This window comes from Buceros rhinoceros, unplaced genomic scaffold (genome assembly GCF_000710305.1).
Source record: "Buceros rhinoceros silvestris isolate BGI_N320 unplaced genomic scaffold, ASM71030v1 scaffold7892, whole genome shotgun sequence".
NCBI lineage: Eukaryota > Metazoa > Chordata > Aves > Bucerotiformes > Bucerotidae > Buceros > Buceros rhinoceros.
The window spans coordinates 86,692-105,195 of NW_010400724.1; the positions used below are offsets into that span (position 1 = coordinate 86,692).

Here is an 18,504-nt window from a genome sequence, read left to right on the forward strand (position 1 = left end):
AATGCAAGCACATTGTGCTAAGGCACAAAAAAGAAAGCAGAGGCAAACAGCACATTTGTTGTTTAACATGCATGAAGTGAAATAAAGAGGTAGTGGACTTACTATGCAGGGGAATACTAATCCAGCAGCTGCAGAGACTGAATTCCCTGAGCCCAGACAACGCAATGCCTGTCGTAGCCAACAGCCTTCCCGCAGCCACCCCCAGCATGCCCTCTGCATACAGTTACCCTGGCTCCTGCTTTGGACACTGGCTTTCTGCTGAGACTACCAGCAAGAAAGCAAATAGGTGTTCTGGGGTCTGGTACACTCCTATAAACAGCACAGACGAGAGAGGAAGAAAGACAGACAGACTGCAGCCTACCCTTGAAAGCGATGCAAGACAGTGAGCTTTTTCCACAGCAAAGGTTCCAGCTATGATTGCAAAACCTCAACTATGACACAGGGGCTCTTTCATGAGGTCTCCAAGGGTCACTAGTCACTCAAAATCAGCAGAAAGGTGGCGTGATGAGGATCCTATCACATTAACGTAACTGGTCTGCAGAGCTAGTCGTCTAGGGAAAGTCAGCGTGCTGTAGCCATCACTCCCAGCACTGTCTGACTGGAAGGCCATGAGGGTCCATGGCTGGCTGTGTCTTGGCTCACTGGGCATGAGTGTGGGCTCGAATGCCCATGCCAAGTGGCTCATGTTGGTTTCTGGACTAGAGCTCAAGTTCAACCACGTGTTTCTTTCATGCATGTCCACTCTCCTTCTTTCTTCCCAAACCTGAGTATTACCACATGGCAAAAAAACGGGTCACTCCAAACTCAACCCAGAGCACGACCCATCATGGAAGGACAACTGACATTATAAACAGGCCCTCTGCAATTAACTGGGATAAACTTAGGTACAACAAAGGCCAGAGTACTTCTCTGAATTATCTTTTATAAAACTACAGCATTTTTTTCTGAAAAGTAACTAATCCTTACCTAAAACTCTTCAGCCATAGAAATTGACTGCAATCCTTTGTAAAATTTACCTGCTTTGTTGAACTATGGTGTTCTGTTTGAAGTTAAAATGTAGCCACACTTAAAATGCCAGCTGGTGGAATTCGTTAGATTAAAGCAGATATGCCTCTGCTAACTGTAGCCTGCTAAAAGCCATGTGTCTTGTCTAGATTAGGCACCTAGTTTCCACCTACAGAGAGAGAAGCATTTCCAGAGGGTCTTTCAGTCATGTTAACACAGCGATCTATTCCAGAAGAACCATCTCTGTGAGGACACTCCTCTCCTTTCAGTGACTGTGAGGGAAACTTTGTCAACTTAGATTAAGGGGCTACATTTTAGCTATCTAATGATACGTGAAACAAGTCCACCTCCTCATTGAAGATCTGTTACCAAGCTCCTTTTATCATGCAGACCTTCCCCACAGTATTATCATAATTTAATATTACTTTCACACAGAGTGCTTTCCCAGGCACTAATATATCAAGACTAATTTCTAACAGCCATTAAGCAAGCAGAAATGAAATTGTTCTAAGAACTCTTGAGATGAACTGCCTTACACTCCTTACAACATTCATTCAAAGCTCATAATTTTTGTTGCCTCTTGCAATAGTTTAAGAGACAAACTGCTGCTGGGAACAGTACGTTTCCCTCCAGCTGACAAAGACTTGCGGAGTACAAGAGAAACCTCAGAGAATGGGAGAGGAAAAAACCACACAAAGAGCAATCACTAGAGATACTGAGATTTATTGCTGCTTTTTCCATTCTGCAAAGCTGTCAAACCACTGCAGTTCCAGAAGGGAATTACCTCCAGAAGCCCCATGGCTTCAGTCACCGTGCAAGTTCAGACGACGTTACTAGAGACCTGTAAGCAACAGCTTCAGGCTTACGAAATGGTTGGAAACAAAATCCATCCTTCCCAATACCGAATTCATAGCAGGATCTGGGCTCTGACATTTTCCGGTACAACCTGCTCTCAGCTTCCAGCAAAAAAATCTGGGAGCATCTGGTGGGGAATGCAGCTTTTCCTGTTTTCAGTTCCCTATGCAAGAAGCTGCTACTGGGAGGTTCTCGCACAGAACCATCAGCGTGAGACAGTGCAGTTCGACCTTTACCGCATCAATCAGAAATAGTTCGTCTTGTGCTTGAGGCGAAGGCTCCTAACCATCCTACCAAGTATGCTGTTCTCTCACCAGCACTATTAATAGCAGGTTTTTTCTTAATGTAGGTCTCTTTCCTCATGTTTGGTTGCACTTCTTCATTTCCACTGCTGCATTTTATTCATGATATGGTCTCTAGGCTGAAAGTCAGCTCTTTTCCAGCTGGTGAGATCCGGTTCCTCTTTACGTGCCTGTCCTTTCAGTGTAAACAAGCAAAGCTTCTCCAACTCCACTGATCACAAGGCTGTAAACAAAGTATACCACAAATTTAGCATCAGGCATGTCCCTTTATTTGATACAATGCCAAACAGCACAACATTAAGAGAAAGGTATTATTTTGTCTAAACACATTTCTACTTACAGATAGTAACCTAGGTGAATGTTTCATTCATCTTGCTAAAAAAAGGTTGAAACCAGAAATGTCTTACTTATCTCATCAGAAACTGCCCTGCCTACATTTTAGGGCTGGTGATATTCACATGAAAATACACAGACAGAAATACAGACAGAGAAGGTCGCACCTAGTTACAAGAACAGCTGCACACTAATATACTAGCAAGACTAGGAAAGGAAGGGAAGAGAGTTTGAACCTCGTTAGGTTAATGATGCTCCTGTGCAATTTCTGTTTGTGTTCTGTCCTGAAAACTCGCCACTTGACAAAGTCAGAAGGAGACGTAAAGTCCAGGTTTTGCGGACTGAGGAAACTGGGAAAAACAATTTTGCTCTGGAGAGATCCCACTGGTGTAGTAAAGCCAGTAGAAATTCCCATGTTTGCCTCTCCTTGTGAGGAACCTAGTGAAAGAACCTGCCCCAGCTGAAACGGCACATGTGCCCAAGTGCTTCCTTCCTGTGCTGCTTACAGGGCAGTGGTGGCACTAAAGCTTCTCTCCAAGACTCAGGCTAGAAGCAAGGCTCCAGATCAGGATGAATGGTTGTACAAAGAAAACCATTGGCTGAAGTAAGATTTCAACCCACTCAATCCATGCAATAGTTAATAATCCTCAAATCTCCTCTGCTATATCCCATAGCTGACAGGAATATGGTAGGATATCGACTCTTCTCCCCTTTTAGAACAGTGCAAAGCTAAGTGTACTGACCTTTCATCTTAGACTCATGGCTTAGTTAGCTTATGAAACAGAAAAGCTCCTTAATGAACTTTATATACAAAACAAACTTCTGTTCATTTGTAAGAGTGTTTTTTTCCCTTGGGGGAAAAGAAAAAAAAAGGCATGTAAAGCTGAAGGCTTTCTGGTCTTTAATAGCATTACGTTCACTTAAATCTTAGCTTTCGTGAGCTGTTTTAAAAATCACATAATTGCCCTTGTTCCTGAGGGGAACAAACATTGTGTAACAACAGTACAGTTTCTTACAATTGCACAGCAAACAGCCCTAGAAACAGCCCTAGGTGCTATAGACAGTCTGTAGACAGTCCACTGTGGATACAGAACACGTTTGGGTGTGGAATGACCAATAAGAAGCAAAGGGCTGTGAGGGCTGCAAGGTTTTCATAAAGATCTAAAACATGTGAGTCTGTTTACCTGTAATCACTAACAACCTCTGAGCACCTTTCTCTGGAGAGGAGTAACCCCCATGTCTCACCTGGATTTCAGCTCCAGTTACAAACATATCCTCTGCATTAATTCTTTTGGGAGCTAAGATTGAATAATGTATGCGTTATCCTAAAGTAAAAAAATCACTGCATGCAGGAAGACCTAAAACCATCAAAGCCTTAGAAATGGCTCAGGTTTTTTTTCTCATTTCTAGAGATGTGTCGTTTCTTACATTTTTAACAGAGACTTTAATAAAGAAACCTATCTCTGTTTTAAAAATTAGACCAGCAATTCTACATAAAAGATAGTAAACTGCACAGCCCTAAACTGTAAAGAGGTGCCTGCGTCAAAGTTGTTCTTTAAGATCTTGTGTCCTGCATCAGACAAGAAGAATCCCTTTCTGAAGGATTTGAAATCTCAGGTATCCACATGCCCACGCAATCCAGACTACTAGGCCAATAGAAACCATGATTATAACTGCAAGATGAAGCAAAGAAAAAAACATGGGTAAACACCAATCCTTGATTTATTTTCAATTTACCATCTGGAAAATCCTCCAGCTTCTGTTCATTGTTGGGTGACAGCTCACTGCATTTGCCCATCACTCAGAAATTAACATATGATATTGTCCTTGACAACACTGGAGTGACACTAAAAAACTCAGTGATTAACAATCTCACAAGTGCTTCACAGCTGCTATCATCTAACAAACTATTTTCAGAGCTTTGCTGATAAGCCAAGGCACTGCTGATGCACAAGCAGTAACAGAACTCAAATAAATAAAGAAACTGTTATCTTCTTGCATTATGACAATTAAAGTGTAACAGTGGCCCAAGGGCTAAAGTGAAGATTCTTCTGAAGATACAGATGTGCTCACGGTTTATATTACTTTCAGTGCACATAGGGCAGGCAGATGTGTCAACTACATGGGTCCACGTGCTCACATTAACAAAGGTACACGTGATTTTTTGGTATATGCATCACTGAATACATATATATTATAACAGCCTACCTCTAGCACACACATGATAGACCTGCACAAACACACGTAAAACATGGTGAAGAGCAGCAAGTTAATGGCATAGAGTAGGAGTGCTCTAAGTGCATTGGTATTAGTTTAGCCTCTTACACACACAGTCCACATAAATGCATTCCTAGAGTTAAAAAAAAATACACACGACTCGTTCTAGTATTTGAGATTACATGTGCCTAACAAACGGATGAGGATGCATATTCACACATATGTATACAGGGCTAGTACTCCTTCCTGTTTCTTCTTAGCACACCCGGACAAACAATATGCTAATTCCACCCAGTGCAGAGCTGGATCTTTAGGATGGCAATCAAACAGTAAGGGGGAAAGAGGAAACTTAAAGCTTTTTAGAAGTAAGTCCACTTTTTATTTCCAGTAATAAATCCATCCTCAGAGAGACATGCCTAACACTGTATTTAGCTGTTATTTACATGGCAGAAGCTTTTAGGAGCATCAGCCATGGGCTGGGATTCTCTTTCACTGGGAAAACTCTGTTATACAAACACGGACCAAAAACATTGTCTTTCACCAAAGGAGTCTGCACCACAATCCTTTATATTACTCCCTAAAAAATTCAAGTTAGGCGATTTGTAATGTGTGGCCCCACATTACAGAATCCAGATCCAGCTTTGGAGGAAGTTTATTATCATTATTTTTCTATTTTCATCCGATACAGTTACAGTACACACTGTGTTAGGGAAACTTGAAAGCACTCTATTGGTAAAAAAGATGCTGTCACCAAACCATGACTCCTGTGTTTTATTTTCAATTCCACCACTAATTTATAGCATGACCCTGAATGGGTCATTTAATTGCCTGTTGCATCCATTTGTTTAGCTGTAAAACATGCTGAGTGAGTTGTGGTGAGGCTTAATGTTCAAAATGTTCATGTTCTCTCACACAGGCAGAAGAAACACTCACTTCTATTTGTATTACTGTATTGCATCCATCGTTGCACACCTGGTTCTCCTCACACACTATATATTACTGGCACTAACAGAACTTGACATTTTAGAAGTATTTTCACATGAAGCACTGTGTGGAAATTCATTTTCACTGTTAAGAATAAATGTAGGTACTTACCTTGCTCACGTTGGTACTTACCAAGAAATTGTTAGTACATTGGCTGTCATGACAAAGAAGAATGGTGATAAGCTAGCAGTGACAACCTGTTAAATTGAAAGGAAAAAAAACAACCCACTTTGTGAACTTGTGGTATCACAAATGAAAACTGAAATACTTTTGCTGAAATAAAATTTCTGTAGTTGTAATCACATTTTTTCTTTTTTTTTTTTCTTATCTGTTTTCTTAACAATTAGAGGCAGCACCTAAGAGAGACAGTCAATGGACAGGAGAAACCCAGTGAGTCAATGCTAAACAGGGAGACATTGCAAAACATGGAGCTTCCACTCCTGCCCAACCTTCCTTCCAATCTAAGTACGGAGACTACACACAGGCACCCCCTTTCCCCTCCAGCAAGAAACAGCAGAAAAAGACCCAGCAGACAGGGAAATAAGAGCTGTGCAGCCAGCTTAGAGCAGTGACCTGATCATGGGGTATTGCTGGGAAACCACATGCAAAGCATGATATTCATTAGGCTGGGAAACCCAATGGAGAAAACAGTATGATAGCCACATATCACAATTCAGTTTTGAGCCCTACAGAACCTGGGATGCAGCAGAGGCAGGGCAGGGAATCAGATCTGAAGGTCCCTTACCACACACCCCAGCTGGCCTGGAAACCCGCTAGCTTTTATTCACGGACAGCCAAGGAGAGCAGTCAGATACTGGGCTGAAAAGCCTTCTGTTTCAGAAGAGAACGGGAGTTGAAATGTGTTTGTGGGTGTAGAAAAGCCAAAAAAAAAAAGGAACAGGGTATGGGGTAAAGAAAATAATGCAACTTCAGTAGGTTTATATTATAAATGTCTCATTACACCAAGGTCAGAAAAGCTAGCGGCAAATGACTTAATATTTTCGTAGTACCAATTCCAGAAACAGTTCTATCCTGACATATGATTTGTGACATATCCCTGCCTCAGCAGCTATGGAGCCACTACATCTGCAGCCTGCACACAGTTTTGGACATTTTGTTGCCAAATGGATCACATAAAATGGAAGGAGTTCACAGAACAGTGACAGTCATTAGATGGAGGGATTGATTTTCAGTCAAGCGTTAGGATAAGCAATGCCTGCAGGAAAGGAAGACTTGGTAGTGATTTACAAATACAGAGGCAACACAAGCACTGAAGAATGAAAGGAACTATTTAGGATAATACAAAATTGCCCAAGGAAAAATATTAAATCAAGAAACAAAGCATTCAAACAATTATCATCTAAGATTTCCTAATTGTTGTTTGTCTAGTTGACAGCAGAAACATCATTCCATCATCTATTACTTGTTAAAACACTACTATGTGTGCAGCAGGGAAGCAAATGCCATTTTAGAGCAGGCTCTGTGCACCAGAGCTTGCACTAGCAGTTTGTTAGTCAATAGCCACTACATTTGTTACGGATGCATTTTAGAAGGCAGCATTCTGAACCTGCCTGGAGTGTAATCAGTGCAGGATCACGAGCAACAGCAGATGAAGAAGACACAGTTGTACATCACTTCTCCAGCCCCACTAAGAGTTAGCTGCAGAGGGGACAATAATCTAAAGCTAGCAGTGAGACCACGTAGTGGCAGTGAGTGCTGCGCAGGAGCAGTGGTACTGGATGGGGACTGTACAGCGGGTGGCCTCCTGTGACCCCTTTGGGATGTTTTCTACTTTAGGGAGATTCAGGCATGCAGATGTTTTTTTCTCCTAGACACTGCCATAAATCACACCCTGGCTGTTTTCCATTTGTCTCTACAAATGGAATGTCTATACATTTGTCTGCACAGGCACCTTGCTGAGGGAATGAGGCAGGGAATGGACTGCATCCAGGAAGGATACCACAAGACTGCATATCCACTCCATTCCTGCACAGCAATCAAATTGCTGGTATCAATACAACCACAGACACACCTCCTGATATGAACTATTCATTCATCTGACTGAAGTATTTGCACACTGCCTGCCACAGTAGTATACAACACGGGCAATGCTGTAAAGCTTGAAGCTAACAGAACAAGCATGCTCCTGCTCCAGGGGAAAATCGCAGACAGGTATCAGATCTACCCCTACAGCTTTCTATGTATCTTTACAAGGAAACTTGTAACTCAAGAGATGCACACAACAGGGACTGATAGAGAAGGACAAGTCATAAACTGAGCGCTATTCTTCAAAACTCAAGAAGTTGATACTGCAGCTATCTACACCCAGGTCACACCTCGGCCTGTTTCATAGTCATCTGCAGCTAGAGCAAGCTGACATCTACTCCCAGCAGTGGAAGTTACCATTCAGGAGCTAAGTCCTTCGTGCATTAAACACAGCTCCTACGCTGGATATCCACTGGTTCAAATGCAGCACTCTACATCCACACCTTGTTTGAGCAGGCCGGATTCTCCCCTTACACACTTTGAAGCAGCTGCACTGACCTACAATGAACTATTCAGTGTGAATGACTGTAGAACTAACTAAGCTTATCTTAGGCTAATGCTAACTTATTACATAAGAATATGCAATATTCATTACCAAGCATGTAAACAGGAACTAACAAAGGATGGCATCCACAGAGCATTCTTTTCTTTAAGCTGTACTCCTGAAAGAAACTGAAGTGCTGCATTTGAGAAGTGACACAAGTTGAAGTTGTGTCACCCACTCTCTTGTAGCCTCCTGCTTATTAGAAACTTGAGAAGTGGCCAACAGCAGAAAAACAGGCCTTAAGAACCCTCTGAAAACAGGCCTTATCAAAAACAATACACCATTCTACTGCAATCATCCCGAACCTCTGCAAAAATGCAGGCTGTAGCCTCTTGGACTATGACAGCTGAACACTGCTGTATTTTTGAAAAATTATGTAAGTCTCTCAGTGCCAAAGAGAAAGAAAACGAGGTTTGGAAAAGCACATGAAGTAAGCATGTGTAAGAAAAAAACCCAAATGAAAACAAAAGGAAAATACATTGCTAAAGTGTCCACCTTTGATTGTTTATCTAAAAGAAGAACATGTTTAAAAATGAAAAACAAGTTTTCAGGGAAGCCAACCATATATTTGTTCCAGGGGAAGAATCTAAGTATAGGGACGTAGTTCAGAAGGTAATTTTCCTTTAAGTACATTTCAGCATTTTTCTAAGTGTTTTAAGTGCACATTTCATTTTAAAAAAATTCCACCTACACTGATGTTCTGAATGTCCTTTAAAAAAAACCCAAACCACAACATACTAAGCGCAGTAATCTCTCTTCACTTTAAAGGTCACAGTTGTCCTCCTAGGCATTCACATGCCTTTAGAACAGGCATGAGCTTGCAGGACAAAGGGAAGCAAGTAAAAGGGCAAACTAAAGCTAATTTCCAAATATATTTTGGTGCTGAATCTTTAAAACTCATAGGTGGACAGGAAAATTTTCATTACCTATAACCAGCATATTTTGAATGAAGGTCCCCAAGATTTTGACATACAGTCACTAATTCTACCACACAATACAGACTGAATGACTGAGTCCCAACCATTTTGGAAACAGGAGTAGCTCTGTAGACTCTGCCTACTTACTTGCATAAAGGATCTGTGATGAGGCAGTACTGCAAAAAACTATTTTTAAAACGTTCATACTGTGAACATATCTACAAAATTCTGACACAGTTTTCAGTGATTAGAAAAAAACCCGAAGTGCATTATCATTTAACAAAACATTTCCATGTGAACATAAATCGTCCCTAATAATTTCAAGCCCTTTCTTGAAAAAAAAAAAGAAAAAAGAAAAAAAGATTGTTTCTTAAAATAAATCACTCTAAATTTAATGTGTCACTCCATTGTACCATGGAAACAAGACCCATTTAAAAGAATACTTTAATAACACCTATTTGTCTTGATCTTAACTATTTCTATAGTTCCAATCACTGAGTTATTTACAAGTAATTTTATAAATAAACAAAAACATTAGCATTTCAGACTGTGCTTATTGTCTCAGTCAAAAAGTGTTCTAGCTTTCTACAACATGTATCAGTACTAAAGGAAGTAAGTGTATCCTTGTGACGGATACTCACCTGGGATGAGGTCTGTGCACAAGAGGAGAGTGCACTGATCTCAAAGGATCATAGAATCATTTCAGTTTGAAGAGGTCTTTAAGATCATCACGTCCAACCATTATCCCAGCACTGCCAGGTCAACAGTAAACCATGTCTCTCAGCACCACATCTATACATGACTCCACCACTTCCCTGGGCAGCCTGTTCCAATGCTTTATCACCCTTTCTGTACAGAAATTTTTCCTATTATTCAGCCTAAACCTCCCCTGATGCAACTTGAAGCCATCTCCTCTCATCCTGTTGCCCGTTACTTAGGAGAAGACTCAGACCCCCACCTCGCTACAACCTCCTTTAGCCTGTTCCAATGCTTTATCACCCTTTCTGTACAGAAATTTTTCCTATTATTCAGCCTAAACCTCCCCTGATGCAACTTGAAGCCATCTCCTCTCATCCTGTTGCCCGTTACTTAGGAGAAGACTCAGACCCCCCCATAGAGGGTGATAAGGTCTCCCCTCAGCCTCCTTTTCTCCAGACTAAACAACCCCAGTTCCCTCAGCTGCTCCTCATAAGATTTGCTCTCCAGACCCTTCACCAGCTTCGTTGCCCTTCTCTGGACACATTCCAGCACCTCAATGTCCTTCTTGTAGTGAAGGGCCCAAAACTGGACACAGTACTCAGGGTGTGGCTTCACCAGTGCCAAGTACAGGGAGACAATCACCTCCCTGCTCCTGCTGGCCACACTATTGCTGATACAAGCCAGGATGCCAGCGGCCTTCTTGGCCACCTGGGCACACTGCTGGCTCACATTCAGCCACTGTCAAACAACACCCCCAGGACCTTTTCCGCTGGGCAGCTTTCCAGCCACTCTTCCCCAAGCCTGTAACGTTGCAAGGGCTTGTTGTGACCCAAGTGCAGCACCCAGCATTTGGCTTTATTGAACCTCATACCATTGGCCTCAGCCCAGCAATCCAGCTTGTCCAGAGCCCTCTATAGAGCCTCCTGACCTTCAAGAAGATCCACACTCCCACCAAACTTGGTGTCATCTGCAGACTTATTGAGGGTGCACTCAATCCCGTTGCCCAGATCATTGATAAAAACGTTGAAGAGGACAAGCCCCAATACTGAGCTCTGGGGAACAACACTTGTAACCGGCCACCAATTGGATTGAACTTCATTCACAGCACTCTCTGGGCCTGGCCATTCAGCCAGTTTTATAACCAGTGAAGCATACACCCATCCTGTTGTGGTACACTGGGTGGCAGTATAGGCGGCCGGAAGATCACGGGCTGTGACGGGAAGGTAGGAACTGCCCACGATGGGCGAGGCTTCTTTGGAAACTATATAGCCTTCTGATCTACGCAATAAAGCGCCATTTTTGCATCCTCTATATTAGAGAAAGTGTATAAAATGACCCTCGACAGTAGAGGTCGGGTGCCCAGTATCACAACAAGTTGCTTCACCATCCAAGCCATGAGCAGCCAGTTTCTCCAGGAGAATGTTGTGCAGTTTCTCCAGGAGAATGCTCCTCCACTGCTGGAGGACACAACTTGCAGAAATTCATCAGTCTGGCCCAACTTACCCTAGATCAAACAGCTTTTATGGTAATGCAGATAGCCTGGTTGAGCCAGGACTGCACAAGGAAGGAGAAGATCAAGCAGCATCACCTCAAGCACAGGGACAGTGCTGCAGGACTGCCAGAACAAAGACTGGCCCTGAATAGCTGGATAACAAAACAGAGCAGATGGGAATTCTTGACATAAATACTCTAGTACAGGGAGCGAACAAGAGCCAGCAGAGAAAACAGAGGGCAACCCAGCCCTGTGGCTGGACTGTGCCACAGAGAACGGTTTTACAACAGCAGCCCTTTTACGAGTTTGTATCAAAATTGGGGTTGGACCCACTCAGAAAGGGTAGGACAGAAATACAGACTCATTCATCACCTTACAGCCTAACCTGGTCCCTGAAGAGGGAAACAGAGCTTGTGAGATCTCTGCTCCAGTTTCTGAACAGAAGCAACATATTTCAAGGAGATTCAGTGGTAGCAAAGTTCTGCTCATCGTAAACAACGAAACACAAACTGATGAGACCGAACTCATTGTATCTAATGACCACAGACACAACTCTGTGTCTAGGGATTGTGCATCAGAAAAATCATGATAGACAAAGATAACTCACCAAAAGTTGATAAGGCATGAACTATGGCGAAGCTTTAAGAAAGGATTATGAGAAATCACTTAAGAGGGGGCAAAAAAAAAAAAAAATCTGTGTTTCCCAAGTGGTGAAATGCCTTTCTGAAAGGCTGAGCTTTGGGTACTGGTAGACCACAGCCTGACAAAGCGGAGGGATGTGGGGTTCCAAAGTATTAACCCACAAAAAGTGGGACGGTCAGTGGTTTCAAACTGCTTGGAGAATTCTCCGCTGAAGGACGTTAAGAACAGGCAAGATCAATGCTAAGCCAACTTCCCTATTAGATCTATTTCTTGACCATGTAACATCAGAAGATTCTATCACGTCTGACATGAAGACAAGAGTTGGCATACTAAGGGTTCCCAGTCCTTGACAAAACAGAAACTTGCATCCTGAGAGACACAGAAATGCGGAACTCTGCATTCATTGCTGCCTTGCCTTTGCCACCAACCAGCTGTGGTTATCCTACAGCCTCTATGGTGTCAGTTCTCAATCAGTTCAAACCAGACAGCACTGGCTAGATAAATGTGTCATTCTTGACCAAGCTATCACTGATCCTTTCCATCCCTGACTTTACAATTACTTCAGAGAAAGATTTTCAAGCTGCAAAAGCTGGCTGTAGATTTTTAATATCTAGCATTTCTGAGTTGCTCAGAAACATTTTGTTTATATAGCCAAAAACACAGATGAGGACGCTTTCAAAATTTAGAATCTGATTTAATCTTCCTATCTGGAACGGGAAGTTATGGGGGATTTAGTCCAGACATGACCACAATTTTTTAATACTACAACTATACTTGCACATACCATGTAAAAAGTACTTTTCCTCTGATTCGCTGTTAAACTGATAGGAAGTTACATGTCATAGATCTTGCTGTAAACGCACACAGAATACTTTACAAAAGTTCTCCTTAGTTTCTGTACATAGAGCCAATCCTTGCAACATCCCTTCCCCAAACTGTCAAAACCTCTGTCTTAGAAAAATGTGTATTTTTTCCACAGTGTTTTGAAATAGCTGATGAAGTTCACTCACCATTCAAAACAAATAATTCTATTTATCATCAGGTCATATACTCAAAACACCATGGTAAAAGCTCCTGATATAGGTAACCTTTGTTTTCATTCTACTGGTGGAATTAAAGCAATGTCAAGCTTTTTATAGACATCATATTTGTTTTGTCCCTCTTCTGCATATTTTAACCAGCTGCTAAGATAATCATCAAAAATCGCCAGGGAAATGGATTACTGTTAGTGCCACTGAAAACAACTACATGAAGATACTACCAAAAAGGCAGAGACTATAGCAGGCGAACACCCGTAACAACTCTTGTTTCTTGAGTGGGAGCACTGAAATAATTCCCCAGGTTTCAGTTACATCTCTTCTGTCTACTTGAGGATAAGCATATGTGCACACAAAATATTACATCAGGTATGGAGATCTAACAAAAATGAATCAAAAATCTTCAGAATAGGAGTGTCATCTTCTGTATTCATTAGGTCACATGAATTTCCTAAGCCATTAACACCATTCTTCCTTGTTTACATACATTTTTCATCTCAGCTGGACTACAAACCATTTCTACCCAGCTCTCTCCTGTTCTCTACATCCAAATTTAAGGCAACCAAACATTGCCAGATCGGTAACTCCTCTGTGCCTTAGCAAGAATACTTTGATTCATAGCAGCTACAGAAACAGATGAACAAAGCATTGACAGGGACAGCCAAAAACATGGAATAGCACTAAGGGACCTGGATCTCCCCTGTGCAAACCCTTACTGAAGTGGTTCAGCGTGTACTGACAAGCCTTTTTCAAACAACCCAGACTTGATATCTTTGTGGAGTAGGTGCTGACTGTGAAGTTTCACAAACCTCAGAAAGTCGGCAATGAACAAGAGGCTCCAGTGACCACCAGTAAGCTCACAGATTGTGGAAGGCTGGTACAGTCACTGGAAACCTGCTGCAAGTCGGCAGCCAAAACCCCTGCTATAGGTGACAAACATGGTACACTTCCTCCCTCACAAGAAAGATCAGATGGGACTAGAACTAAAATCAAGTACAGCCATATCACCTGTAAATAGGGCAGGGAAAAATTAAAACCAAACAAAATGTGGAGAAAAAAACCAACCTGTTTTTGCCCCACGGTCATCAATCAAATTAAAGTTCTGCTCACAGCTGCAGATACTGAGATCCTGCACAGTATCTGAATGAATCCTGCATGCAGAACTACACCAAAATCAAACTAGCATTAACTGCTAAATTTCAGGTCAGCTTTGGGGATGACCTACCAAGGAAATAAAAACTTGCCTGGAAGCTTTCAAGCATATTGCCTATTGTGATGAGAAAGCTCTCTGTGCAATCTGGATCTTCTCTAGAAACTCAAAGGCTCTTTGTAAATCATCTTTAAATTGCCAAAGCAAATCCTTGGTTAAGAGATACAGCAAATCAGGCAAAATTCCTCCGTCCAACTCTCACAGAAAGCCTTTTTCCCCTAGATATTGATTCAGTTGTATGAATCAACATGTTGAAACTAACTTGTGAGAGTTTTCAGCTTCGTTCTGAGCACTGTTGTTACCAACTGAAAGGCAAGACAAAACATGCTGCTTCACCTACCAGCTTCAGGTGGTAACACACCCCCCTGAGGGAGTACTAATAAATCCACAAACAAGGAAGGATTTTAAGCAGAGGCACAGTTCTTTCCAAGGAAAAGTAATGAAGCTATAGCTTTGAACCACCAAAATAAGGGCTCTTTACCATGATCTTGCCTGAGAAGCTGAGCAGCCCAACAAAGGGAAAGAAACAAAGTTAAATACTTCGGAGAAAGAGGGAAAGCGCAACAGGTTTTGTTCTCAATTCTGTTCATTGGTTTAAAGCTAACTCGGGCATGTCTGCTGCATTACCCTCTCAGCCTGACCAAAGAGCAAACATGGCCCAAGGGTTTTCATTCCCTGACAGACTGCACTGGAGACTGTCAGCCTGTGAAATCAGTAGACAGTGCAATGAGGTTGTGCATTACAGCATACTTAGGTGCACGTTGCTCATAGATGGACTCTTCCCAGCTCTCCTGAAGGAAGAAAACCCTTTAACCCTCCCTGACACTTAAAGCACAGCCTGGTAATGTTGGCACCATGGCAACGGTGGCACCATGGCAACGGTGGGAGAGTCAGCAGCTTCATGATCCAGCCTCAAAGCTTTGATCCAGCCACACAGAAGTTTTACCAGATGCTGTAAATTTCTCTGACAACCTTTATTTCATATTTGCCTAAATGCTTGCACAGATCTTCAGCCTTCCTAAAGCACATTTTTCTCAAAGAATGTTTTGGTTACTCTCTCTTGCTCTTCCTAAAATTTTATTCCTCTTTATTTTTTGAACATTATTAAAATAATAATGGTAAATTCCAGGATTTCTTTAAGAACACAGTTAGTTCTGTGTATTGTGGTTCAAAAGCACCTAGTGTTAAAACATGCCTTAGCAGTCAAAAATGCCTAATGATAATACCTAGCCCTACTGTAAATTAAGATATCTGGTTTTCATAGCAATTAACTTCTGAACCAGCTTAAAATCATCTATATGTTACATTTAAAATATAAAACATACTAAAAAAAGAGGGAGGGTAGATCAAATTACAAACACAACCTATTCTCTAAAATCTTTTCAGAAGCAGTATAAATGCTCACCCCTAGCAAAACCATCAGATATTTCAAGGTGCGGGTTTTTTTCTATTTTCCCAACGCCAAAACGAATCGCCTCTGTATCACACAGGAGTATTTCTATATATTAGCTTTTCAACTGCTGTAAGAAAGTAGATTTCTTAATTATCCCTAGTATGCATTGAGAGAGCAGACAATCCTCAGCATTTCTATGGCTAGACACTTGTATGCAGTTCCACTATTTAGAGAACTCGGTATCCATCCTCTGCTTCCTATTGCATTTATCAAGGTTTTTCTCAGTGCTATTTTTCATATGTTCTTTTTGTCTCCAGGATGTGATGACCAATACAACTAAGACACTGATCCTGCAGCTTGAAGCAATAGGTGGTTGAATCAGCTTCCTTAAAGTCATTCAGCATTCTGTCCTATCAGACTAATTCATTGTCAAGGATTAATGTATAATCCTTTCAGATTAATATGCTACGGTAACTACTTTTTAACTCCAAGCATCACGTGAATGCCAAAAGAACCGCTGAATTGTTGTCTAACTTCATCATTCTTTTATTCCTCATAAGACAAAGGTGGCCAGGCAATTGTTCTTGCACCATACGCGTCTCATTAGCAGTTTGGCTGTGGGAGAAAATGAGGCATTAGGGGATACGTGGTTACTAGGTCATTCTGGAACCCAGCTGTGTGCCCAGCCCCATTCTACAAGGCTCAAAGGGCTCCAAAAAGCCCATCTGTCTCTTGCCTGTGAACCACTTCCAAAGAATCCTCAGCCTTCACCTCTTTAAGGTACGAGGCACCTGTCTTACAGCTCTCAGCCATACAAATATTTAATGTACAGCTAATGGATAACCTTTCTGATTCTTGGTAATACCTTAATTTCCTTGGTTCTGCATTGTTTTTCTTTTCTTAAACGTTAGAAGTGTCACCACAGAGAAAGATACAACAATTATTTTACTTTGTGGAGACACCTTACAATAATTAAGTACAGAAAGTAAAGAAGGATATGTGGGTTACCAAATGTAATTAATAGAATTTTAAAGAAAATTCTGCTCTTACAAGAAACGGAATATCATGGTCATATTTGCAATGATCAGAACATAAACAAGACAAGACATTTTCTTTTCAGAAAGGCCCACATCTATAAATGTATAAACATCTATCTATAGATGCACTCATATATAAACACATACTATATATAGTACAGAAATATATAAATATACATCCTTGATCAGCTAGGACTGAAGTGTTACAAGCATGTTATAACTCATTTTGCTTTCCTACAAAAAGCAAAAGATATCTTGAGACCTTAAAGAAAACCAAAACTCTTCCCCCCTTGTAAAATACTAGATTGGGTTAAAGATCATGGTAGCTATTCCCTTCTGAGCACCAACCAAGTAGCCACTTTCACCCTACCTTCATTCAAACACAAATAATAAAGAGAAAGTCAAAACAAGAAGCATTTGCCCTCCACTAGTAAAGATAGTGGCCAAAACATGCATTTCCCTTTCCCATGACTAATGAGATAGCTGGTCAGGTGCCACCAACCTTCAGCCTATAAAGTGCAGAGTGGTTATAGTACAGAACTCAATGTTAACTGTCCGTCAGTTCATATTTAAATATCTCACTTAAATGTGACCACTGAAAATGTAATCCAGATACTGTTACTACACTCCATGTTCCACTGCTGTATGAAGGAGATGGAGGGAAAACCCTGCACGGCTCACATGCATTTTCCCAGAAGCATGCTTTGTTGATAGGGAAACACTATCAATCATGACTCAAACAGGTGATCGTACATGCACCAGACAAAGAGCATCTGTTCAGGTCAGTTCTGCAAATGAGAGGCACAATCCATGCAGCTGAAGATTTGTCAAGCAAGGACAACAAAAGTCATTTAACAAGGCATATGAGAAGGCTTCTTTAGGCCAAATAACTTTGATTTTCTTTGACTTTGTCAAGAAGTACTTTGTCCACTCTCACTGTTACAAGATTGACTGTTGATGCACGTATATTTGACCACAGGCTGAAATACACTTGTATTTCCAGGTTACACCAAACGCAACACCTCATATTTCCTGTAAATGCTTCATACATTATAATGCTTAACTGTACTTTTCCTCTGTTGTTTCAGCCTGTCAAGGAGTTACATGTCATTTTCCTCATATGCTGCCTCATTACTGCAAAGGCCTTAAACTGCTCCTGCCATTTAGTCTCTCCCATGAAATTTCTGAGCTCAGAGGCTGACAAGACAATGTGATTCATCATCTAGTTCTTATTTTATGAATTATTAAATATTTGTGCAATGGAGTAAGCACTGGAATAGCAACGACAACAGTAGTGTTCTACCTACTAGGATCACAGACACTAGCTAGAGTGGACCAAGGGTTTGTTTAATCAAGCATTGGCTGGTGGCACAGAATTCAGGAGAATTTATGATGCAGCAAGGAATTTGCACCTTGACCTTAGCTGATACAACTTAACACTCCACAGCATGCAGTTTATTATCTTTCCAATTCCATCCTAGAAAGACTTCCATATAATGTCTGACTACTAGCAGCCCAGTCACCAAAAACTTTTGAGCAGATCAGAACCTGTAAAAAATATACACCTCTCTTTACTTTTACTCAGTCTCGGTATTATCTTCTGTTTGATGTCCTGAATTTTATGGTCAGTAAAATGGTATTCTCTGTTAAAGAATTCTTCTTTTCTATCTCATTTGGAAAGTATTGCTTTTCAGTTTTGGGGAGCAGCCAGCTGTTCTAACACTCTGCCACTGTAAAATACCACAACAAAATACACTTCATTTTATGCTAAGCTCAGCAAGACCCAGCCTT

At 41.3% G+C, this 18,504-nt stretch overlaps 1 protein-coding gene across 1 annotated transcript in view; it reads right to left on the minus strand.

The window, feature by feature from the left end:
• Nucleotides 1–475: 475 nt before the first annotated feature.
• The window catches only part of TMEM241 (transmembrane protein 241), a gene marked incomplete at its 5' end in the record, with an annotated part of 56,305 nt that continues 38,276 nt past the window's right edge, over nucleotides 476–18,504 (minus strand). The window contains one exon of the mRNA XM_010132003.1: nucleotides 476–763. Coding sequence (XP_010130305.1) covers nucleotides 476–763 — 288 coding nt within the window. The remainder of the gene's footprint in view (nucleotides 764–18,504) is intronic.